The 25,413-nt window shown below is 42.2% G+C and overlaps 2 protein-coding genes across 8 annotated transcripts in view; one reads left to right on the top strand and one right to left on the bottom strand.

The window, feature by feature from the left end:
- The window catches only part of FUBP1 (far upstream element binding protein 1), a 38,371-nt gene extending 26,469 nt beyond the window's left edge, over window positions 1–11,902 (bottom strand). For 2 of the 7 annotated variants that reach the window (XM_081088430.1, XM_081088432.1), the window contains exons 1-5: window positions 11,595–11,902; window positions 2,395–2,485; window positions 1,507–1,569; window positions 716–754; window positions 180–219 (exon numbers count right to left, since the gene is read on the bottom strand). In XM_081088430.1, the coding sequence (XP_080944556.1) occupies window positions 180–219; window positions 716–754; window positions 1,507–1,569; window positions 2,395–2,485; window positions 11,595–11,711 (350 nt within the window). In that variant the 5' untranslated portion in view covers window positions 11,712–11,902. Of the gene's footprint in view, window positions 1–179; window positions 220–715; window positions 755–1,506; window positions 1,570–2,394; window positions 2,486–11,555 lie in introns of all 7 variants that reach the window. The other 5 variants (XM_081088429.1, XM_081088431.1, XM_081088434.1 and 2 more) reach the window with 3 other exon arrangements.
- Window positions 11,903–12,209: 307 nt separating this feature from the next.
- The window catches only part of DNAJB4 (DnaJ heat shock protein family (Hsp40) member B4), a 52,760-nt gene continuing 39,556 nt past the window's right edge, over window positions 12,210–25,413 (top strand). The window contains exons 1-2 of the mRNA XM_081088438.1: window positions 12,210–12,314; window positions 15,864–16,069. The gene's annotated coding sequence lies outside the window, so the exon portion shown is untranslated. The remainder of the gene's footprint in view (window positions 12,315–15,863; window positions 16,070–25,413) is intronic.

The following is a 25,413-nucleotide window of genomic DNA, read 5'->3' as shown; positions in this document are numbered from 1 at the left end:
ATGTATGTCACTCAAAAAAAAAAAAAAAATGATCATTCTGTATCACCTTATTAAGTTGAAGGAAATGAAACACACACACACACACGGCAGACACATATTCACTGTACACTAACTTGGTTGTGTTTTTACATACAGTTCAACTAAAACTTGCAAATCATTTGAAAAGCATTTGACTATACCTTTGCTGCTGATGCATCGGTGGTAACTGCGTCCCAAAAGCTATCATAAAAATTAAATAAAAATGGAAAAGTTTAAATTTAAGTTCACATATATTTTAATACTTTTATCACGCAATTCCAAAATCTTTCCCTGATGCACAGGTAATACCTTGAAGAGAGTAAAATTTTATGCAGAATACTTAAATCAACACTGACAGTAAGCAAATAAAAAAAGTCAGTAAAAGGGCAGACATTACTAGCAATGAAATAGAAAAAAAACACCTGTCCTTTTTCAAGTGGTGCATGTATAGATTAAGAAATAGAGCAATAAAACAAAATAAAAAGTAGAAATAGAGCAAGAAAAGAGACTTAATATGTACCTGGCCAAAACTGAAAGATCATAAAGATAGGATGCACATATTTACAAAGAAATTCATTATAACATAATATTCCTGGCCTCCAACTAACTTCAAAGATACCCAACAAAAGATAGGAACAAAACCCTAATTAAAATCCAGTTACTTTATTTTTTAACCCAACTTCAAATTAATACTTACAGTCATTTTGAGGAGCAACTTTCTTAGCATCTGGTTGATCTGCAAAATTAAATGTCTTTTAATTTTTTTGCCAATAAGTACAAATATATGAATCAGTTCCCCTGCCCAAGCAAGAATATCAATATAAACATTTATTGAAATAGCTGAGGGTATTGTGTAATTTGAACCAAAAGTGCCAAAACGTAGCCCAAACTGTTCACGTTTAAAAGATGCACAGACATTTTTTAAAAATTCTTTTTGATTGTATCAAATCACTGACCTTAATGTATGTTAAGCACTTTAGAATGTTATAAGACAAAGTATTTAGGTCCGTTACTAGCAAAATATCACATGCTAAAGGCTAATGATGCTTCCCACTGTAGGAACTGAAGACTGGAAGAAAAGAAGACCTATCAAAATGTGAAAAGTTGACATATCAAAAGTTGAGTGTATCAGACAGTGACCACAAAGCTATGCAAAATAAATTTTAAAATGACATTACAAGGCAATCTCGATCTAAACTGTTCTATTGTTCTTCACCAAACATATCAAGGCATAAACTTCAGCAGAAACTCAAAGCAACTACATGACTACCTTCATCTACATCCTTTACAGATGAATACAATGCATACCTTAGAATAAACAACTGATAAAGTACTATTCTCCTCCCCCCTTCAAAGTTAATTAAACATCAGAATGTTGTACAGCAAAAATTCAGACACATAATCCAAGAAATACTGTGTCCATATCAGAATCCACTGGTTTATTTCACGTTTACATACTAAACACAGGTAATAAATAAAAATTCCTGCCTTTAAAAGGAGAGGGCATTCCCTCCCAGTGTGTTGTACTGCTCGGACTTGTCCAAGAGCCATCTACACATAAAATAAAAAGAATACATTACATACAACATCTGAAGCATCATTAGCTCATTTTTTGTTTTGTATATTAAAACCTCACTGTAAATGTGAAAATCACTTAATAAAACCAAGTACTCCTGGTCAAAAGCTACAAATACATTCTATAGGCTCATTCAGAATCCTCCTCTTAAAAAAATAAAAAGGCAAAAAGAAATTGTATCAAAATTTCATACATCAAATCTAAAACAAAAATATGTGCTGACTTCTAAGTTCAGAAACTTCAGTAATTGTTTTTTTTTTTAATACAAGGCACTGTAAATCTACTGCTTTAAGCCACATTGAGTTAAACCTGAAACACAAAACAAGGTACTAAAATAAATAAAAATGTAACAATAAAATGGTATAATCTGCAACACACTAGAATAGCAAACTTTGGCAACTTCAACCTTTAACGTGAAATCTGAAATAGCAGAACAATGAAAATATAGCATATAAAGATTTAATTCATGTATGATGAGAAAAACCTGTGAAATGTCCCCTAAACATTTTATTTTTCATCCCCCCATCCCCAGAATATTAACAAGTCGTCTGTGCAAACTGTCAATCTGGCACAATTTTAAAAGAAAAATGATGTTTTCTAATAAGACAAAACTGACTAAAATTTTACCTACCTTGTCTAGGTTTCTTTTCCCCCCTTTCTTTTTGAGGCAATATAAGCCTTACAATTTTAGGAACCTTATGATAAAAGTAATGTTTCAATACAATAATAACATTTGAAAAATTGTAAAAATTACTTTAACTAAACTGTGTAAAACAAAAATACTTATGGCTATAACTTACCTCCATCTTCCAAAGGTCTTTTTTGTCCCCCATAACCATAGTCATTTGAATTCAGTGATGTACCAGCATCACCTCCAATTTTTGCTGCAATCTTAAAAAACAAAAACATACTATCATTAAGAAGAGCACCGTAACTACTATATGCTATTTAGTTCCTAATACCTATATATGTCAAATAACTCACATAAAAACTAACTTGACAAAAAGACAAATTATAGTACATTACTATCATTAATAACTCTAGAGTTAACAAATAATCACCTGAAATTAAGCTTTTCATATAAGAACAAACAAAGAAGTAATCAATTAGGAACCTTAAGACTGACCAATTAGCTTTGAAGAAAATCTGCATCCTAATTCTATCTTTGCCATGGCTCTCTCCCATGACTCCACAGAAGACGTGTGTGGGCATAGAGAATGTGAATACCTGTGGTACTCTAAGGCTGTGCTGTCTAATAGGGCAGACATTAGCCAATGTGGTTACTGAGTACTTAAAATAGTCCAAATTGGAGATATACTTTGAAGTGTAAAATATACAGATATTAAAAACTTGAAATTAACTAAAGAATGTAAAGCATCTCAAAATGTTTATATTGAACACATATTAGAATAGTAACATTTTACATATGTTGGATTAAATAAAATGTGTGTGACTTGCATTATACTTCTACTAGAGGCCCGGTGCACAAAAATTTGTGCAGGGGGGGGGGGGGCGGGGTCCCTCAGCCTGGCCTGTGCCCTCTTGCAGTCTGGGACCCCTCGGGAGATAACGACCTGCTGGCTTAGGCCTGCTCCCAGGTGGCAGAGGGCAGGCCTAATCCCTAGGTGCAGCCCCTGGTCAGGCTCAGAGCAGGGCCGATTGGGGAATTGGGGCGCCGCCCCCTGTAATGCACAGAGCAGGGCGGATCGGGAGGTTGCGATGCCACCCTCAGTCACGCTCAGGGTAGGGCCGATAGGGGGTTGGGGCACTGCCCCGTCACACTAGAGGCAGGGTCGATGGGGAGGTTGCAGCGCCACCCCGTCATGCACAGAGCAGGGCCCATCAGGGGGTTGGGGAGCTCCCCCCTGTCACGCACAGAGCAGGGCCCATCAGGGGGTTGGGGCGCCGCCACTGTCACACTCAGGGCAGGGCCGATGGGGAGGTTATGGCTCTACCCCATCACACACAGAGCAGGGCCCGTGGAGTGGGGGGGGGGGGGGGGTTTGGGGCGCCGCACACTGTCACACACAGAGCCGCAGGGCGATCAGGGGGTTGGGGCGCTGCCCCCTGTCATGCTGATCCCGGTGCTGGGAGACCTCGCGGCTCCGCTGATCCCGGTGCTGGGAGGCATATTACCCTTTCACTATATAGAATAGAGGCCTGGTGCATGGGTGGGGGCTGGCTGGTTTGCCCTGAAGGGTGTGCCAGATCAGGTTGGGGGTCCCCACTGGGGTGCCTGGCCAGCCTGGATGAGGGGATGATGGCTGTTTGCAGCTGGTCACACACCCTTCAGGGTGGGGGTCCCCACCGGGGTGCCTGGCCAGTCTGGGTGAGGGGCTGAGGGCTGTTTTCAGGCTGGGACTGAAGCTCCCAACTGCTCCCTTTTTTCTTTTTCTTTTTTTTTTTTATTCTGAGCCAGCTTTAGCTCTGAGGCTCCAGCTCTTAGGCCTCTGCTCCTGAAAGCAGGTATCTCGTTTGTTCAGGTTCTACAATAGAAACTATGTATCAACTCCAGGTCTGAGATCCCGGCTAGCTGAAAGCTGGTTTCTGGGGTTTTGTTTAGCTTCTTTTTTTTTAACTATGTTTCAAACTGCCAGCTCAGAGGCCTGCAGCGGCAGGCGGGGAATGTTGGAGTCCTCCTTCACTGAAGCAAGCAAGCCTCATGTTAGTTTCAAGCTGCCTGGCTGCCGGCAGCCATCTTGGCTGGCAGTTAATTTGCATATCTCGCTGATTAGCCAATGGGAAGGGTAGCGGTCGTACGCCAATTACCATGTTTCTCTTTTATTAGATAGGATTGGACAATCTTGCACTAAGGAAACATGGGGGCAAGAAAGCCTCAGAAACAGAGACATAAGTAATTTTATCCTTAAAGAGATAACTACTAGAATGGGCCAAATAATTGCCTGAAGCTGACTAAACAAACATTATACTTGAAATACCAGCCTCAAGTCACAAGTGAGGCACAACCAGTGGACATTTACTGCATTTTTCTATGAAAAAAATGAAACTAATATTTTGGAGTGCCAACAACAGGCCATGCTCCACACTATAAATGTTTCATATTCATTTGTCATTAAATAATCATTAACATCCCTATGAGGTAGAAAGTATTAGTGAAGTAGATATATCTTACAGTTAAAAAAAAATTTAAAAGAGGTTAATTTAACTAAGATTACATAGTTAGTCAATGCTGATGTCCCAATTTCTACACAGTCCCATGCTATAATTACTATGAGGGGGATAATCACTAAAGTGGGTGAATGGCTCAGAGTTCATATTACATTATTCTTTCAATTTTGAGCATGTTTGAAATGTTCCATGATAAAAAATTAAATGGAAAAATCAAACTTTTGGTAAGTGAAATTCCCCCAAAGATGTCCTGATGTGGAACTAAACCAACTATACCTCAAGCTTCATTATAACTAGGAAATTAGAGAAAGTAAGAGTATATTCAGAAACTTGAGTCATAAATCCAATGTATCACTTATATATATGTTCCCACATAGCAACTATATTTCCCAGGGTTACTAGATTTCTCTTTTACTACATGCAAACACATATAGCAAAGCATATTAGAATTAAGGATACTAGAGCTTTGGTCAATCTAACCTTCCTTAATCATCTTTCATTTTCTCAAAAGCCTGTTTGCATCTTTGAGCATCTAATTAAAACCTATTTCTTTTCTAAGATTTTCTCATCATACCTGAAAACTGCTTTTCCATCCTTAAGGGTTTTTTTTTTTTTTATGCTAAGTCTATATAATTGCTTGTCAAATAGAGAGCACTGCAATATGTTAAAAAATTGTTGCTATTCAAGCTCAAATTGTGTCAAGACAGTTCTGTCCACCCTTAAGCTTTAAAACACGTAGCACTGAATTGTTCCTTAGGAACTTAACTACACTGCCAGTATTGATGGACACTGATGTTAAGGAAAGTATTTTAGGACAGAGAAAATAGTGACACCAATGACTGGAAAATAGTTCAGGCTGTGAGTATCTCCAACAGTTAGCTTTTATAAATGCTCTATAAATCTGCAAAGCAGCACTCCTTGGAATTTCTGCACAGAGAAAGTACACTTATTTTTACCTTTTACCTCCCTATTCATTCAATAGAGAGGGAGAGAGAAACATCAATTGGTTGCCTCCAGTACCCTCCCTCACCAGGGATCGAAAAGGTGACCTTAGGGTTAAAAAGAACCAGTAACATATCTCAAAAATTCAAAATACGAAGACATCAAAGAAGAGCTTTTGGTAAAAATACTATCAATACAGATTTGTTCAATTCTCCAAAATCAAAAGAAAATATACATTCCCTAAGTCAGCGATTTTCAACCTTTTTAAAAAAACCTCATTGCACACAAAATTACTAAAGTTCTGTGGCACACCAAAAAAACTTTTTCTGATCACACACACAATTTTGGTTCATTCACACCAGACAGCTATTGTTGAGTTGGCTGTTGTCATTTTTTCATTTGACAATCTAAGGGAAAAGAGATCAGTACTCCTGACTAAATAATCAGATATTGAATGTTTAAAAATTCTTGTGGCACACAGGCTGAAAATTGCTGTCCTAAGTCATTGAAAGGAGGATTAATTTAAGAGAAACAGTAGTTCCTAAAAGCCAACCTCCAATTATTTATAAAAGTATTACTGGACTAGTAAAATTAAGTCTAATACATTTTTTATTTTAATTTACAATAACTTAAGCTTTTCATTTGGACTTCAAATGAGTAAATTTTTTTGTGTGTTTTAATGTTTTAGCATTTTCTACCTTTCTTCATAGCCTGTTCCTACTATCCAACAATCCTGAATATTGAAGAGATTATTCAGTCATATCACCTGATTTTAGATATTATTTTTAAAAAATCAAAAGCTGATTCTCAGAAGCAAACTACCTAAATGCCTCAGGTGACTAGCTCCTAATTTTCAGTCCACTGCATGCTTCCTTTGGTTTGCAGTACTACTGTGATTTGGAGTGGGTTGTGATTCTGGTTCAACTAATTTGGGTCCCTGCCAAATTTTCCTGTGCATTCTGCACCTTGTTCACCTTATCTATACAAAGGAGATAACCGGTATTCTATACTTACCTAGAAGGATGGTTGTAAGAATTAAGTGAATAGAAGTTTAGCACAGAACCTAACATAGTATAGTAATTGCTAGTTATTATAAACAGATCAGTATACTATAATTCAAACGATAAATCAGGGTCTGCATGTCAAATATTTGCATTTTAAAATTTTAACAATTTTTATTTGTCCTGAAAACATATGTAGTTATATTCTATTTGTGAAAACTGCCCTCTGGAGACTAAGGTATGCGATTTCTCTTTGTTATCCCTAAGACTGAAACCCTAAGACTGACATAACCATATTGTGGGTATTCAACAAATGAATTTCTGCAAGAACATAATTATTTTCAAAACAAAAGCTCATTACTATCTAAATTCATTAAAGATATTTTTTCATTCAATTGAATAAATACTAAGTACCTGCTAAGGGCCAGGTTTTGATGGTTCCCATGCACCGGAAATGTGAAGATGCATGAAGGACACAAGAAATATTACGAGGCCACCATTTTATTAACACCGTCACCTCTCTACAAAACAGGAACCTTTGCTTATTATCATAATCAAACTTTGCTATTCTGTCCCAAATTGTTTAAAAAAGTCACACTCAAATGCTAATTTTCATTGATGGGATTAATGGTAATTAAAATCAATAATTCTATTTTATAAAATTTTCATTGCATTCAAACATAATGCAATTTATAATTATCAAGGAAGAAATATCAAGAATAATTGAGTACTGGCCCCAGCCAGGTAGCTGAGTTGTTTGGAGCATCGTCCCCATATACCAATGTTGTGGGTTCAATCTTCAGTCAGGGCACATATAAGAATCAACAAATGAATGCATGAATAAGTGGAACAACAAATGGATGTCTTTCTTTCTTTCCCACTTCCCTCTCCTCTCTCTCTCTCACAAATCAATAATAATAAAAAAAGAATTACTGAGTACGTAATTTACTAGTTAAGCAGAATGGATGAAGTTTGATATTTTTGCTAACTTGTGATCTACCACTGTATAGCTGTTCTTATACCTCTTCCTTCCAAAGAACATAGCATAATACTTTGGACAAAGAAATGAAACTTAAGGTTAGATGGGAATTTTGGAAATACTATTCAGTGTCCTTTAGGAAAAAGTGATCTACCACTTTATTCATTTATCTAGTCTCAGTCTCTGTCTGATTCACTTCTATCTTCATAGAACATTGAGAAAAAAAGTGGATAGGTACATTTTAATTTTCCAATGCTCAGAGACAGAACTCATTATTTAACTAGAGGCCCGGTGCACAAAAATTTGTGCACTGGGGGTGGGGGTTTGGGAGTCCCTCAGCCCGGCCTGTGCCCTCTCGCAGCCTAGGACCCCTCGGGGGATGGCCACCTGCTGGCTTAGGCCCGCTCCCAGGGGGATTGGGCCCAAGCTGGCAGTCAGACATCCCTCTGGCAGCCCGGCAGCCCTTGGAGGATGTCCACTTATCAGCAGGGAGCAGACCTAAGCTGCAGTCGGACATCCTTAGTGCTGCTGAGGAGGTGGGAGAGGCTCCCGCCACCAACGCTGTACTGGCAGCCATCAGCCTGGCTTGTGGCTGAGCAGAGCTCCCCCTGTGGGAGCGCAATGACCACCAGGGGACAGCTCCTGCATTGCGCACCTGCCCCCTGGTGGTCAGTGTGTGCCATAGTGACCAGTCATTCCCAGTCGTTCTGCTGTTAGAGTCAATTTGCATGTTACCCTTTTATTATATGGAATAGAGGCCTGGTGCATGGGTGGGGGCCGGCTGGTTTGCTCTGAAGGGTGTCCCGGATCAGGGTGGGGGTCCCGCTGGGGTGCCTGGCCAGCCTGGGTGAGGGGCTGATGGGTGTTTGCAGGCTGGTCACACCCCCTTCAGGGTGGGGGTCCCCACTGGGGTGCCTGGCCAGCCTGGGTGAGGGGCTGAGGGCTGTTTTCAGGCTGGCCATGTTCCTCCAGCAACGGAAGCTCTCAGCCTCTCCTTTTTCTCTTTTTATTCTGGGATTTAATTACCTCCTATAATTGAAACTTTGTAGCCTTGAGAGGAGCTCAGAGCCAGCCAGGGCGGGTGGGAGGGAAGCTTGGCTTCCTCCATCGCCAGGGGCAACCCAAGCCTCCTGCTCACTCCAGCTCCGTGGCCATGGCTGAAAGCTGGTATCTGGGTTTTATTTATCTTCTATAATTGAAACTTTGTTGCTTTGAGTGGAGCTCAGAGCCGCTGCGGCAGGCGGGAAGCTTGGCTTCCTCCATCATTGGGGCAACCAAACCTCCTGCTTGCTCCAGCTCCGTGGCTGCTGGCCGCCATCTTGGTTGGGTTAACTTGCATATAGTCGCTCTGATTGGCTGGTGGGCATGGCTTAAGGCATAGCAAAGGTACGGTCAGTTTGCATGTTTGTCTTTTATTAGTGTAGATGTGATTACCAGAATCCTAACCTCACCTTCTGGAGTCACAGCCTGAAATACAAAAACATAAATTTCTGAAGTGTACAGGTTGGAAACCCTAAACCAGAGAAGCAATCTAATCTGGTGCCCTGTGCTCACAGAGTATTTTTATAAAAACCTGTAAATTTCACATTAAAAATAAACAACTAGGATTCTCTGGGGGGGAAAAAAAAGAAAAAGTTTGGCAACTTGGCCTAAATTACCAGATGGTGACAGTCAGCTGGTGTAAATGCTACTAGCATTTACTAGGTAGGGAGGGCCCAAGAATCCTAATCACTTATCCTGCTTTCCAACAAATAACTGTCCAGCCAAAAATGCCCGTAGGTACACAGCTCTTTGAGAACAAGAAGCTATTCTTGTAACTCTCCCTTCCAAAGAACACAGCATAATACTTTGGACAAAGCAATGAAACTTAAGGTTAGATGGGAATTTTGGAAATATAATTCAATGTCCTTTAGGAAAAAGTGATTAAATATTAACCTAACTTGTTCCTTCAGTCCAAGTACTCTTCCCAACACTCCACTTACATAAGACAAACAGCATCCTAAAATGTAATCAGAAGCTAAATATGGAAATCTCAGATTTAAGATCAAGTCTGTAAAGAAACAATCAAATTATTACATCAAAGACATCTATCTATAAAGGATCATTACATCAAGGGCATTGGGGCAGCTGACCTAGTGGCATGTAAAGAGTACAAAAAAGTCCAGTTTGAGGACAATTTCCACAGTAAGAAAGCAGTCTAAGTTGACAGGAAATTATAGCCTAGCCAAATCATGAAACCTACTTTTTTATTAAAGTAGTTTTTCAGAAGTTGTATCCATCTGTAACTTTTTTCATTTCTTGCCTCACCCAACACTATACCTCCAGTGACGTCATACTTGGGTTCTAAAACTCCCACTCATTCTTGAATGCCTTGCTTAAAGTGTCAGTCCTTTACTTTGGCAGTTAGGCACCCCACTCGCTGGTGGTGTGTACAGTGCTTAACTCATAGTAGGAACTCTATATATGCTTATAGATCAAATAGATTAACTGTCCTTATGCCCACTTCTTTCTGAAAACCACTCATTTGCATTTGGTTCCTAGAAGCCAGAAACCCCAATTCACACATTTAAAAATTCTCTAGTATCTAAGTACAGTGTGTGGCACAAAATAATTCAATCTGCTGGTGGAATAAAAATAATTCAGGGGAGTCTTTCAACCCAATCTAATAAAACACCACTAACAGAGGTCTTGTCATTATGTAAATGTCTCAGTCGCTATTCAAAACATGTTCAGGATAAATGAAAATTAAGTGAAAAAACTGTAGAGTTAGTATTAATGATGACGTTTCCTCGACTCTCCTGAGTATTCTGACTATAAACAAGTACAGGTACATTTTTATTTATAATGTGCTCACATTACAAAAGTAAGAGCGATTTGTTACATCGCTACCGATTTTATGGATTTTGACTGAAATAGTCCTTTAACTGGAGGGTAAAAAAAAAAAAATTAAGTGAACTCCTAATACAATCAAAAGCATAGCACAAAATTAGTTTCTGATGACCATTCCTTTACCACTAACGTCTAAAAGTGCCTGGCACCTGTTATACCTAGCGTCATAACGAGAGAAAGACTCAATTTTGCTTACATACCAGTCCAGACCAATAGAACACATTTTAAAGTTATAATTATATTAACGTACTTCCCCAATAAAGATGGAAGTTCAAATGAACAGATCTTTACTTCCGGAGGTACATGTGTTTTTTTTTTTTTTTTTTTTAAAGCTTTCGTATGTGAAATAAGTGCCTTCGGGGCGAAGGCACAAATGTATGCACCTACGTAATACAAAGAGGTGGTCAGTTTACGACTCTGAACAGAGAGGCAGATTCAAATGGAAATTTGGGGGTAAAATGGGCCCGAAGCCATTTTGAGAAATAAGGGGGGGGGAAGGACTGGCCTCACGCGGACACGGAAATCGCGCCACGAGGAAGCACTCCCACCCGGGATCCGGTACTTTCCCGACAGGCTTACTGCGAAGCGAGGGCCGTCAAGACCGCTCTCCCGGCATGTCCGCCCCTTCCCATGGCTCCGGGGGGCAGACCCCGGTTTCCCTCCCAAACGAAACTCACGGCCAGAACCTTCCACGCTATTGTGTGAAACTAGGCGCGCTTTCTACCGCGGGGGCGGGGGCCGTGCTCCATCGGAGGAGGAGGAGGAGGAGGACATGCTCACTCCTGAGGAGCGCGTGTGCCGCAGGGGAGGACACAGAGCCCAGGCCACCCAAGCGCGGCACGCGTGGGGGTTCCCACGGGCTGAGACAGCAAGAACACGAAACCTAAATTCTACCCTCTGACCGGCACCGCCAACGTGGGGAAACGTGAGTCTCCGCACATTTCAGAGCCCGGAAGATCATGTCTTCCCTCTTCCTCTGCGCCTACAGAAGTAGCGGCCTACTCCGCCAGCGACCAATTACCGTGAGCCGTCGGGATCCCGCCGCGCGGCCCCGGCTTACCTGCCGGGCTCTCTGCAGCGCATCTTTGAAAGCATCGTTAACGCCGCCGCCGCCGCCGCCGCCTCCGCCGCCGGCTGAGCCAGAGGAGGGTGGAGGGACTGTTGAATAGTCTGCCATCTCTACCTACTGTGGCCGCTACCGCTGTCCACACAGACCTTCTCTCAGCCAACTGCTAAGAAAGAAAGAAAATGGCGGCCGCGGAGCCTCTATCACATTCTTGTGCGACCATCGTGCCGTAAAGGGGCGGAGATTGAAAGCAGCAAATCTCGCGATGTTTCTAAGCAAGTAGCTGTGTAGAGGTGGGGTCTAAAAAAAAAAAAAAAAAAAAAAAAGACCGGCACGCAGGCGGATGTCGCGAGAATTGCGTTTAAGGTTTCGCGAGAATGTGGTTAGAGAGGGCGCCCCGCTCGCGCGTTCCGGTGCTGAGGCTGTGTGGCTGCCCCTTTAGGGAGTAGAGGGCGGCGCGGCGACCGCAGTGGGATCGAGTGTCTGAAAGCCCGAAGAAAAGCTGCTTAACGGCCGCTGCCCGAGGGAGTTAGTGTCGGTGAATTTTACGTTGGGGGTCATTCTGCGTATCCGTAGGCAAGAGGGTGACGTCATGAGCGTCCCGAGGTCACTGCGGCCGGGAGACCGCCAGGGAAGAGCGCTCGCTGGTCGCCGCGAGATGATGCTCCCGAAAACGTCCACCCGGTCTAGCGGGAGCTCGGCGTGATTTTCAGGGTAGTAAAGTGCCCCTGTATTTTACTTCTTAGATGGTTAGATTATTTAAGTTTTATCACAAAAGGGGGTGAATTCAGACCGGAGGCCTGTTACCACGTGAGATGCTTTTGGGTAAATAATGATGCGGGTGAGGCCGTGATGATATGACTGCTGTCTTTCCCCCTCCCCTCCCCCTCCCCCCCCTTTTTTTTTTTATCCTTTAAAAGACGTGAATTGTTCCTAAAACTCAGTTTTAACCAGATTTGGTAACCTAGTCGTCTGTGTGTCCATGACCAATTTCATTGAGATCCTTGTAAGAACAGCATCCTTTTCTTAATCAAAAGTGACTTTGTAGCTTCTTAGAAATAGGGTCCCCCGGCCCCACCTTGCGAGAACGCCGATGGACGGTCATGTTTGAACTGCGCTTTTCGGACTTGATAATTGCTTTTGTCTTTTCTGCCATCTACTCCGGTTACCAAATAATGTCAGATCCTCAGACCTTCCCCAGTATAACGGCACAGAAGTCACTGCATGAATGGCAGTCCCAGACTCGGAGGGTGCTGTGGGAGACTGTCACAGGGGCCTCTTCCAGATTCTCTCCTTTTAGATAACGAAGAAGGAGGTAAAATGAACTTTACCAACTTGGGCATTTTGTGTTTTGTTAATGAGGTCTGTAGGGGATCTTTCCTATCGCTGGTCTTCGAGTGATTGAGAGAAATGGGTGCTGCAGCCCTCTGATATCTAAAACGAATGTGTCCGTTTGCTCAAGGCCCAAAAGAAGACAGAAAACTAAACAGATTTATACATGCACATACATACAAGTGGGTTATCATTTTCTTCCCATCGCATCCAGTTATAGTTCTGATTATCTTTCCAGCGTTTGTAGCCATCTCTTTAGATTTGGGGAGGAATTTTTATTTGGAGAAGTAGTGGAGGTATTGGACTGTAGATTAAACCAGCTAGTAGAAAGAAAAATTAAAAGCAGTGCTGGGCGGTGTTGCCAAATAGAAGTTTTCTACTTGCATTTTGAGAAAGTGTTCAACAAGTGGCATTTATTAATCAGTAATTGATTTTTTATATTTTGTTAGACTTATGTACCAATTAGATCTGATCAACGTAGTTAACCACAGTGATTTAATTGATCTCTAAACAAATAAACTTTATTTCATGTATAAAACAGTTTTACTTGTCTCTAAATAATGAAAATAAGGAATGCCATTTCTAGGTTTTGGGGTGTTTTGTTGTAGATTCTCCTGGAAATATGGATATTCTGGGATGGGAATCAGTTGGAATCAGTCTAGATCAGGATTTCTTGACCACAGCACTGTAATACTTTTTAGCCAAGTAAGTCTTTGTTTTGCAGTACTACTGTGCATGATAGTATGTTTAGCATTCTTGGCCTCTACCCATAAAGGCCAGTAGCCCATCACCCCCTTCCCCACTCCCCTCCCCCCCCAATTGTGACAACTAGAAATGCCTTCAGACAATACAAATGTCTCCTGGGAGGCAAAACCATCCCACATTGAGAACCACTGGTTAGCCTTGATTCCTTCCCCTGCCTGCATCCATCGGGAAGACTTACCGTACTTCTGAGCTATGTATATTACAAGTCCCATTACTTTTCACTTCTGTTACTCCCAAGGTACCATCAGCTCACACCTGGACTGTTACAGAAGCGTTCCGGTGGTTTTTCAGCTTCCACCCTTCCACCCGTACGATTTACTTTTAAAAATGGAATTTTGTACAGAAAAGTGTATAATACTCATGTAAAGTCTCAAAGGTAACAAGTACCCATGCATCCACTCTCCAGGAATGTTCTCTAAGGAATAGACTGTTACTGGTACTTTTGAGTCTCAAGCGGGTGTTGCTAGAGGATTATATTACAGTTGTTTCTTCTTTTGGCAGCTTGAAAGATCTCTTTAAAACGAAAATGAGATCATCCCACCTATGTCTCCAATTTCACTTTGACTCCTACCTCCTGGACTGAGTGGTCTAAAGGCTCTATATAACCAGTCCACTGTCCCTGCATCCTCTTCCCTCTCCTCCCTCTTACTCCATGTCAGGTGTCTGGATCTTTCTTGCCCCTGGGGCTTTATACTTACATTTTCCTCGGCCTGGGATGCCTTTGTAGACCTTCACATGGGTGATTTGTTATCCTCATTTGGGCCTTAATTCAGATGTAACCTCCTTAGAACATTTCTGACCTCTGGTGTGCCATTCTACAACCACTCTATCCATTACCATGTTCTCTTTATAACTTACCTAAATTTATCTAAAATTAAAGCGTTTATCTAAAATCTTATGTTCTGTATGTTTACTTGTTTGTTGTCTCTCTTCCACTTTTATGTATCTACCATTGACTAGGCCCTAAAACAAAGTCTTAGTATGCTATTTGTTGAATCAACGAATATTGAAAAAAATCTGCCTCTACATTTTAGTTGGTTCTGTGACATTGTGCAAGTGACTTAGACTCTGTGCTCAGATAGCTACATAATAAGCATGACCTATTTTGCTATCCTAGAATGTGAAATCTGAGTATTTCAGAAGCTGTAAAGTGTTATGCAAATGGAAATTGGTATTATTAAACATATAATTTGGTTTCTGGTGTATCATAAGAACAGGAAAGGATAATACATGGTACTTTGCATCTGTAAATTTTTTGGGTTAAACAGCTATGTTCAAATCTTACAGTAGTTTTGGGAAGACTATAACCAATGACTTTTGACTAGGCTACTTGCGTATTCGTTCTGAGTCCAGTCTCAAAGTCATTTGTATTTCGCTGATTATTCTAGATACTTTCATGATAACCGATGAAATCAGACTTTTCTTGACTAAGTTTTTTCCCCTTTGCAATGCAAATTCTCCTTATTGTGGATGCATCATAGCTGACCTAAAATTAGTTTATTGTGCTTTTTATAAGTTGGCTAATATTCAGCTGAATTATATTATATTCTCACTGTTATCACAGAAATTGGTATCCCATATTTCATCCTCAGAATGAAGCAAAAGTCAGTATTTTTGAGCTTATAGAAGTCTAGCAGGGAGCATTTTAGACTTGCCAAATAACAGAATGAAAAGATTAGCAAAGATAATAAAAGTTGGGCTGGTAAATATATTGGTAAGATTTTCCATTTTATCTTCTAATTTATTGGTTACCAAATGATTGAGTGATTCTTGGCACAACTTTTCAGTACTGGATTTGCTAAATCTATATACAGTATTAACATTCTTATTTACAGCTATTGGAGAAAAATCATTCAACATGACTTTTTGTACAGGCACTTTAAGAGAGGCAAAATTTTACAGGCTACTGCCGACCTTTATACCCATCACCTACCTCCTGACAACTCTTATAGAAGAATCTGATAACTTCATGTTATACTCTGTATCATTTAAACCAGGGCCAGACCAAATGATTCTCAGTGAGCTGTCATAACAGATTCAGGTTAGATAGGAGGAAAGTGGCCACTTTAAATTAAACTAAATACTCCAGAATGATGTTAGGATATTTGATCATTAAGTTGGTCTTTGGCCTTAATGACTTTTTTTCCCTTCTGATTGAATTTCCAGGATTCTATTTCACACTAAGGTATGAATGGAAGCAGGAAATATTTACATTTAAAGGACAAAGTTGCTAACACAAATGTAATTTTGGAACATTGTGGAGAATAACAATTTGACCAGTGTCTGAAACTGGAATCAGCTCCATAACGTGTAAAGGACTCTGGACTTGGTCCCAGAGGATCTTGATTCAAATCCCACCCATGTACCCTTTGGTAAGTCACACAGCTTCTTCCTTTTAACAGCATACCAAAAGGAGGAGGTAATTTAATCTGTTTCTGAAAAGAAGCCAACAGCACTAGTAAAAGATTATAAAAAGTATCATGTTTTACAGGGATTTCTGTTTTCCCTTTCAGAAGTTACCAGAGTATCGTCTCACCCTCAATTATTAGAAAATTCTCTGATTTGGCTGCCAAACTTAATGGTGTGCCCTGATTGAAAGGCTATTAGAGAATTGATGAATACTAGGATATTGCTCATGACCATTGATTTGTCCTAAATCGAGTCTTTTATTCTCCTTGTCATTCCCATCTATTCATAAGCAGGGGTGGGGAACCTTTTTTCTGCCAAGGGACACTTGGATATTTATAACACCATTTGCAGGCAATACAAAATTATTAACTTACAAATCAGTTTGCTATATTTGGCCAAACATTTAATTAATTCACCCCTAATGACTTGGCAGGGCCAGACCACATGATTTTATGGGCTTTATACTAAGACTCCTGGGCTGGACGTTCCCTACCCCTGCTGTAGAGCCCCTGAGCCTTTGCACATATTGTTTGTCAGAAACATTTCACTTCTTGCCTAATACCTCTCCTCCCACCCCCCCACCCCCCAGAGAGCCTGTCCAAAACTCTCAAATTTAGAGATTCCTATTTGTTTTCATGTACAATATTATGGTAATAATACCATAATATCATTTATTGTTTATTTAGAATTCCTACTGGATTGTAAGGTTCATGACAGTGAGGGCTTCGTCTTTTTCTGTGCCTTTACTGCATAACACACTCTAAAACAACAATAGCTAATAATAGCTAGCAGTATATATCGGACATTGTGTTCAGTGCTTTGCATGTATTTAATTCATTCTCATAATGGTTTATGAGAGAGGTGCTATTAAAATCTCTGTTTTGCTGGGGTACAAATAAGTTAACTGATCCCAAAGTCACCTGTTAGTACATGTTAGAGCTGTGATTTGAACCCAAGCAGCCTGACTTGAAGGAATGGAGGAATCTATAAAAAGCCAAGTAATAAATATTTCTATAATTTTGAGGGTGTGGTTCACAACTTACTATTTCTTTCTTGGATTTTTAAAACATGCACATTAGTTTTTGTCAAGACGTAGGCCAAAATTCATGGAAAGGCAGCTCTTAATGTAAGATAATAAATAATAGAATACTTACAAAATTTAAAGAACCCATGTGTTGTACAACCTGATAGAAGCTATTTTTCTGTATTGTCAGTTGCTTTGGGTAGGTTAGTAATCTAGAGTATGTAGTGCTTTATGGTGTATGTACATGTGTGCATATATATTTGATGATGATTAATATTACTTCTCAAATACATTATTCAGGGCATTTATGTATTTGTAGTCCACATCACTAACTAGATTATAAGCCTCTTCAAAGCAAGGATAGGATTAACTAATTTTCATTTTCCCCCTGTGTTTCCATACAGCACCTATGGTATTTGTACTGTTTTTCTGCATATTGGATTTCTCTGCAAATAGCCCCCATCTACCAAATGAAGCATATTAAGAGTTTTTAGATTAGACTCTTCTGAGAATTCTGAGTAAAATTCTTTATAATTTAATCTTTTGGAACAATTAAAGATATTTGTGAAAATACGATAAATTTTCTTTTCCCTTTAGGACCTCTTCAGTGAAGATGGAAGGGACAGGTTTGCTAAAATATCATTCCTGACTTTACAGGGTTCTTCAAATCTAATGAAAGAATTAACATCTCTCATTACTGTGTCATGCACAGGGCCTCTTTGAATGCATACAGAATGCTTGCTTAGCTAGTTGCACACATGTGTTGGCATCTGTCTATAAACAGGGCCTTTCCCTTAACCAGGATTATAGGAGCTGTAATGCTCCTATAGAATATAGAATATATGAAATTGAAAATCAGTATTTAGTGAGAAAAGTTTAGAGCTGCCTGTCCTTGCTGATAAGCTACAACACTCCCAGCTCCCCATTACTTTAGGGATAATGCTATATTGAAAAATTTGGGATTCCTGAAAATATTTGTTTCAAAAAACTGGCCTCCATCGCCCAGTTTTTGAGTGACTTTAGCTAATTCTACAGCATGTATTCTAGTAAGTTACAATAAAACATATAGAATGCTTCAGAATCCTATATACAAAGAGGTAATATGCAAATTGACCATCACACCCTTGCACAAGATGCTGCCCCCATGTGTCAAAGATGGCCGGCAGGGGATGGCAGTTGTAGGTGATGAGGCCAGCAGGGGAGGGCAGTTAGGGGCAACCAGGCCAGCAGGGGATGGCAGTTGTGGGTCATCAGGCCTGCAGGGGAGGACAGGCAGTTGGGGCAACCAGGCCAGCAGGGGAGGACAGTTGGGAGGGACCAGCCCTGCGGGGGCGACCAGACCTGCAGGGGAGGGCAGTTGCGGGCAATCGGGCCAGCAGGGGAGCAGTTAGGCATCTATCAGGCTGGCAGGGGAGTGGTTAGGGGGTGGTGATCAGGCTGGCTGGCAGAAGCGGTTGGGGACAATCAGGCAGGCAGGCAGGTTAGCAGTTGGGAACCAGCAGTCCTGGATTGTGAGAGGGATGTCCGACTGCCGGTTTAGGCCCGATCCCTGTGGGCCTAAACCAGCAGTCAGACATCCCCCAAGGGGTCCCAGATTGGAGAGGGTGCAGAATGGGCTGAGGGACACCCTCCCTCAGTGCACGAATTTTGTGCACTGGGCCTCTAGTATAATATAAAATGAAACTGCAGAATATATATATATGTTATATATACATTTGGTTTCATAATTTACTTTAAATTGGTTCTCTGTTTATTCCCCCCCCCCCCATGTGTTTTCAAACCTGTATCTGCAACTACCTCCAAAACATTTTGCATTTTGCCTCAAAACTAAAATGTCTAAAATAAATTAATATATTTACTGTTCTTATTCTCCCTTACTTTGTGGTTAAAAAATGCTTTTTACTTTTCTTCACTACTTGGATCATGTATTTATACATCAGTTTTCACTTCTATTATATTTATCTTTTTCATGAAATTTTTAGCCAACTAAAGACCTATATAAAAACTATTTTTTCATGAGATGTAACCTAATTTCAGTGATCTCTTACTCAGTTCAGTGGTTGTCTGCATTAGTTACAGGAAGCTTTTCTAAATTTAAGGTTGAGCCCAAACCCCTACACCCAGAAACTAATTTAATTGATCAATATCTGTAAAAACTTTCTAGGTTGATCCATACTTGAGAACCACTGAAATAGAACTGAAGTCTACATGCTGTGTCTGACTTTTGCTTATTTTTCATAAAGTTTGTTCTGGAGTTGTTATGGGCATATACATAGTCTTGAGACCTTGAGGTCTAGAAACATTGTCTTTTTAAAAATATGTCTTATTTCAAATCCGATTAAATACATTTTTAATCAATAGAGGTTTAACTAAAATTCCATCACAGTATACTGTAATCCTCTCATTGAGTCTAATGTGGCAAAAGGTTGGTTAAGAGACATGTCTTGTGTATTATTAATGGGAGGTCAAATATTTTGGGGGGGAGGCATAGTTTTTAAAAAAATATATATTTTATTGATTTTTCACAGAGAGAAAGGGAGAGGGATAGAGAGTTAGAAACATTGATGAGCGAGAGACATCGATCAGCTGCCTCCCGCATGCCCCCCACTGGGGATGCGCCCGCAACCAAGGTACATGCCTTTGACCAGAATTGAACCTGGGACCCTCCAGTCCGCAGGCCGATGCTCTATCCACTGAGCCAAACCAGTTAGGGTGAGGCATACTTTTTTTAAAAAATATTTTTTATTGTTGATAGTATTACAGATATCTCCCGTTTTCTCCCCCTTCCTAACCACCTCCCAGCCTCTACCCACCCCCAGTTCTTCACTACCCTATTGCCCATGTCCATGGGCTATGCATATCCTATCTAATAATAGACAAACATGGTAATTAACCGTACCTCCGACATGCTTCCCATTGGCTAATCAGGACGATATGCAAATTAACTGCCAACCTAGATGACAGCCGGCAGCCAGGCAGCTGAAGCGAACAGGAGGCTTGCTTGCTCCAGTGAAGGAGGAAGCCAAGGTTCCCCACCTGCCACTGCTGGGATCTGAGCTTGCACTCTAAGAAACAATGTTGCAATTATAGATGCTAAACAAACCCCATGCTTTCAGCCAGCCGGCCGAGCTGGAGTTGCAACAGAGTTTCGATTATAGAACCCAAACAAACCCACACACCTGCTTTCAGCAGCCGAGGCCTCAGAGCTGGAGCCAAGCCTCAGAGCTAAAGCTGGCTCTCAGTTCCAGTGACAGCCATAGAAGGTAAATAAATCCCAGAATAAAAAAAAAAAAAAGGGAGGGGTTGGGAGCTTCAGTCACCCGGCAGCCTGAAAACAGCCCTCAGCCCCTCACCCAGACTGGCCAGGCACCCCAGTCGGGACCCCCACCCTGAAGAGGGTGTGACCAGCTGCAAACAGCCATCATCCCCTCATCCAGTCTGGCCAGGCACCTAAGCGGGACCCCCACCCTGATCCAGGACACCCTTCAGGGCAAACCATCTGGCCCCCACCCATGCACCAGGCCTCTATCCTTTATAGTAAAAGGGTAATATGCCTCCCAGCACCGGGATCAGCGGAGCTGCGAGGCCTCCCAAACCCGGGTCAGTGGAGCCGTGAGGTCTCCTGGCACTGGGATCAGCGGAGCCGCGAGGCCCCCTGGCACCAGGATCAGCAGAGCCTCCCAGCACCGGGATCAGCGGAGCAGCGAGGCCGCACTGCCCCTGTGTCAAGCGGAGCTGCGAGGCCTCCCAGCACCGGGATCAGCGGAGCAGCGAGGCCTCACTGCCCCGGTGTCAAGCGGAGCCGCGAGGCCTCCCAGCACTGGGATCAACGGAGCCGCGAGGCCTCCTGGCCCCTGGAGCAGCATGACAGGGGTCAGTGCCCAAACCCCCTGATCGCCCTGCGGCTCTGTGTGTGACGGGGCGGGGCCACAACCTCCCTATCCGCCCTGCTCTGTTTGTGACGGGAAGGCACCCCAACCCCCTGATTGGCCCTGCTCTGTGCCTGATGCGGGGGGAGCTCCCCAACCCCCTGATCGGCCCTGCTCTGTGCATGACGGGGTGGCACCGCAACCTCCCCATCGACCCTGCCTTGAGTGTGACGGGGCGGCGCCCCAACCCCCCAATCAGCCCTACCCTGAGCATGACTGAGGGTGGCATTGCAACCTCCCAATCTGCCCTGCTCTGTGCATGACGGGGCGGCACCCCAACTCCCCAATCGGCCCTGCTCTGAGCCTGGCCAGGGGCTGCACCTAGGGATTGGGCCTGCCCTCTGCCACCCGGGAGCAGGCCTAAGGTTATTATCTCCTGAGGGTTCCCACACTGTGAGAGGGCACAAGTGGGGCTGAGGAACACCCTCCCCACCAGTGCACAGATTTTTGTGCACTGGGCCTCTAGTCTCTATAAAAGCCTAAGTGACCTTTACAACTGGTTGAGCTAATGACTGGTTGCTGTGATGCACACTAACCACCAGGGGCAGACGCTCAATGCAGGACCTGCCCCCTGGTGGTCAGTGTGTTCTCACAGCCAACCTCCCGTGGCCCCTCCCCCTGGTTGGCCCGCCCCGCCCCAATCGGCACTGGGTGAGACGCCCTGATCACTGGCCAGGCCGAAGGACCCTACCCATGCACGAATTTGTGCACCAGACCTCTAGTAAGCATATAAGTTCTTTGGTTTATCTCTTCTCATCTCCCCAACCCCACATCAAGGCATGCCAGTCTGTTCCATGCCTCATGCTTTGGGTCTTATTTTGTTGGTCAATTCATTTTGTTCATTAGATTCTGCAAATAAGTGAGATCATGTGATATTTGTCTCTTTCAGTTTGGCTTATTTCACATAACATAATATTTTCCAGGTCCATCCATGCTGTCCCAAAGTCTAAGAGGTCCCACTTTTTTACATCTGCTTAGTATTCCATAGTGTAAATGTCCACATTTTCTATTTTTTGAACCAAATCAACTTTTTGTTCTAGGCTAGGGCTATATTTATTTTTAAATAATATATTTTTATTGATTTCAGAGAGGAAAGAAGAGGGAGAGAGAGATCAAAATATCAGTGATGAGAGAGAATCATTAATTGGCTGCCTCCTGCATGCCCCCCACTTGGGATAGAACCCACAACCCGGGAATGTGCCCTGACCAGAATCGAACCGTGACCTCCTGGTTCATAGGTTGACACTCAAACACTGAGCTATGCCGGCTGGGCTAGGGCAGTATTTCTTAACACATTAAGCGCCCTGTCAGTCACCGGTGACTGACACTATACTTTCTGTCCAGAAGACAAAACAGGCTGGGCGCTTAACGTGTTAAATAAGGGCCACCAGCTGCATCTTGGGTGCTTTTTAAAAATGTGGATACTTGGCCTCATCTGGAGAATCATGTTTTAGGACATCTACATTTTTGTTTTTAATCCTCACCTGAGGATAAGCATATTTTAGAGGAGGAGGGAGAGAGAAACATTGATGTGAGAGAGAGAACATCGATTGGTTGCCTTCCGTACACACCCCGATTGAACTCATAACCTAGGTATGTGCCCAGACTAGGAATGGAACCCATAGCCTTTCGTATACAGGACGCCACTCCAACCAATTGAGCCACACCGGCCAGGGCAAGAACATCTATTTTCCCTACCAACACACGTTTCATCAGAGGCTTTTAAAAAAAATAACATCATAGTTGATTATTATGCTTATCTAAGTTTGAAAACTGCACTTTCTGCAGAAAGAATGTAATAAATGTTTGCAGAATTGAATTTTGTTTCCCCAGCTAGACTTTAGTAAATATTCTGAATACAGAGATCTCGTTCTCTCCACTTTCCCTTCTGTATCAGAGAGGGCTGGTCAAGGACTGGATCTTATTCTTTGGTTTGGTCAGTATGGCTTAGTGCTTTTATGTTGATAAAAGCTTAGTAAGTATGAAATTGAATTTATTGTTATCATACTAAGACTTTCCTGTAAATCTCGAGATTAAAAAATGTTGAGTGTATATAATCATGAACATTGGGGGCCTTTGACGCTGCATGGCACTGAAGAGTCGCTTTCACTTACACTTTTCTAAGAATAGCAGACTTGGAGGATTCCAGTCAAGAAGGCAGAGTAGGTATATGCGGTGCTCACATCCTCCCACAACCACATCAAAATGACATCTAAACTGCAGAACAACCATCATTCAGAACTGCCTAAAATCTAGCTGAACAGAAATCCTGTAACTAAGGATATAAAGAAGCCACATGGAGCCTGGTGGGAGGGACGGAGGCACTGAATGTGCCGGCCCCACACTCACATGTGGCAGTTAAAAATCAAGAGGGAGATCTCAGGTGCAGTGGTCCTGCCTGTGGAGCTACGGGGTCTCAATCCCACGCCAGGCCCCCAGCCCAGAGTTCCAGTGCTAGGAAGAGAAGTCTTCCTAACTTCTGGCTGTGGAAACAAGTGGGGATTATGGCAGAGTGAGCTGGAGTGCCAGGCGTTTCTCTTAAAGAGCTCGTGCGTGGACCTACTTGGACTCAGTCTGAGCTCCAGCACTGGGGCAGCAGTTCAGAAGGCACCAGGAACATACAGGGAGAAACTGCGGGCTGAAGGGGCGGCTTTCTCCAAAACAGAAGTGCTGGCAAGTACCACTATTCCTTGTTGAGTCCAGCCTCCACAGTGGTGCTTTGCTGAAACACCAACACAAACCACTTGAGGGACTATCCAATACCCTTCCAGTGGCTTTTAAATAAAATTGGCCTGTCTTGACTCATGCTGTGGACTTTGCTAAAATCTCTCAAAGGTTCTCAAGCCCCTAACAAGCAGCATCTGATCTTGGCATGCCTTGCCTATCTTGCTAAATGGCCCAAAGTTCGGCATTAGTGGTAGCTGGCCTTGGTTTGCAGTATGGTTTCTCCCAGGCACCTACAAACTCAGCACAAGTAGCAGCCACCTAAGATTGCTTTGTAGCTTATGTCCCAGGCAGGACATAGGTGGCTGATCTTGGCCTGCACCTCCTGGGGGAACCTAGAGCCGTTGCACCCAGGGGGCAGCTTCAGACCAATCCAGAGTACCACCCAACCACCTCCACCAGCAGCACACCCATGGGGCACCAGAGCCCTCCTAAAGCATTCTCCACTTCATTGGGTCTGCACCTGGACAGCGGGTGCTTTGTGGTCTCAGTCCTTCAAATCAATTGGCCTGGGGGTAAATGTCGCAGATGTGCCAACAGCAATCAGGCTCATCTACAACAGGAGAGTGGCACTCAGCCAACATGAAGGGTGCACCTGAGTGTCCAGATCAGGTGACCAATAGGCTGCACCATTACACCCTATAGGATATCTACCACATAAGGTCCCTCCAAGACTGGCAGACAGAGCAGCTCTACCTATTACATAGAAACAAACACAGGGAGGTAGCTGAAATGAGAAGACAAAGTCCCAAGAACAACTTCTGAAAAAGAACTAAGAAAAATAGAAACCAGTAATCTAAAGGCAGAATTCAAAACGCTGGTTATAAGCATGTGGGTATAAAGCACAGCATAGGAAATATGTCAATAATATGTATTAACCATGTGTGGTGTCAGATGGGTAGTATATTTATTGGAGTGATCAGTTCGTAAATTATATAAATGTCTAACCACTGGGTTTTATACCTGAAACTAATATAAGGTTGTACATCAACTGTAATTAAAAAATGAAAAACTAAAAAAGATTTTGAAAGGTCTTGAAGATCACCTAATCTGTTTCATTTTGTGGTGGAGGAAATTGTGACTCAGATTGCTTAACTGCCATTAAAAGTAACAAGATTAATTGCAGAGCCACGACTAGATTCCTAATCCAATGCTTTTTATTTCATGGAATAAATTTTCTGTGAAGCAGCAGTGATTGGTTTACATTTCAGAAGGAGATTTTCTGCTCTTTGGGTACAAAAGGAGGAAGAATCTGTAAAACCAACAACATTCTGGTTTTTGTAATCAGGACACCTACCTTTACTCAATTTTTTATCCTATATAACTGGGGTGGGCAACCTTTTTGTGAGTGCGTGCCAAAACCAGCAAAATCTCTGATTCAAAATTCTTCTGCGTGCCAATCCTAATTTTTTGAGAACATGTTATGCCTACTTGATATCTCTTAAGGTTTACGTATGTGAAGAACCTTGAAGAAAGAATAAAATTCATTTGAGCGACAAAAACACAGTATACGATGATGAAAAATACATTTTTTTAAATGTATACATGTACACTGATAGTCCAACAGAAAACTTTAAGACTCCATTTGATATTATCAGTGGGACTTGTGCTGCTGCATCACTGATTACAG

The sequence above is a fragment of the Myotis nattereri genome (genome assembly GCF_964212035.1).
Source record: "Myotis nattereri genome assembly, chromosome: 3".
In the NCBI taxonomy this organism is placed as follows: domain Eukaryota; kingdom Metazoa; phylum Chordata; class Mammalia; order Chiroptera; family Vespertilionidae; genus Myotis; species Myotis nattereri.
This window is presented reverse-complemented; position numbering and strand designations above follow the sequence as displayed.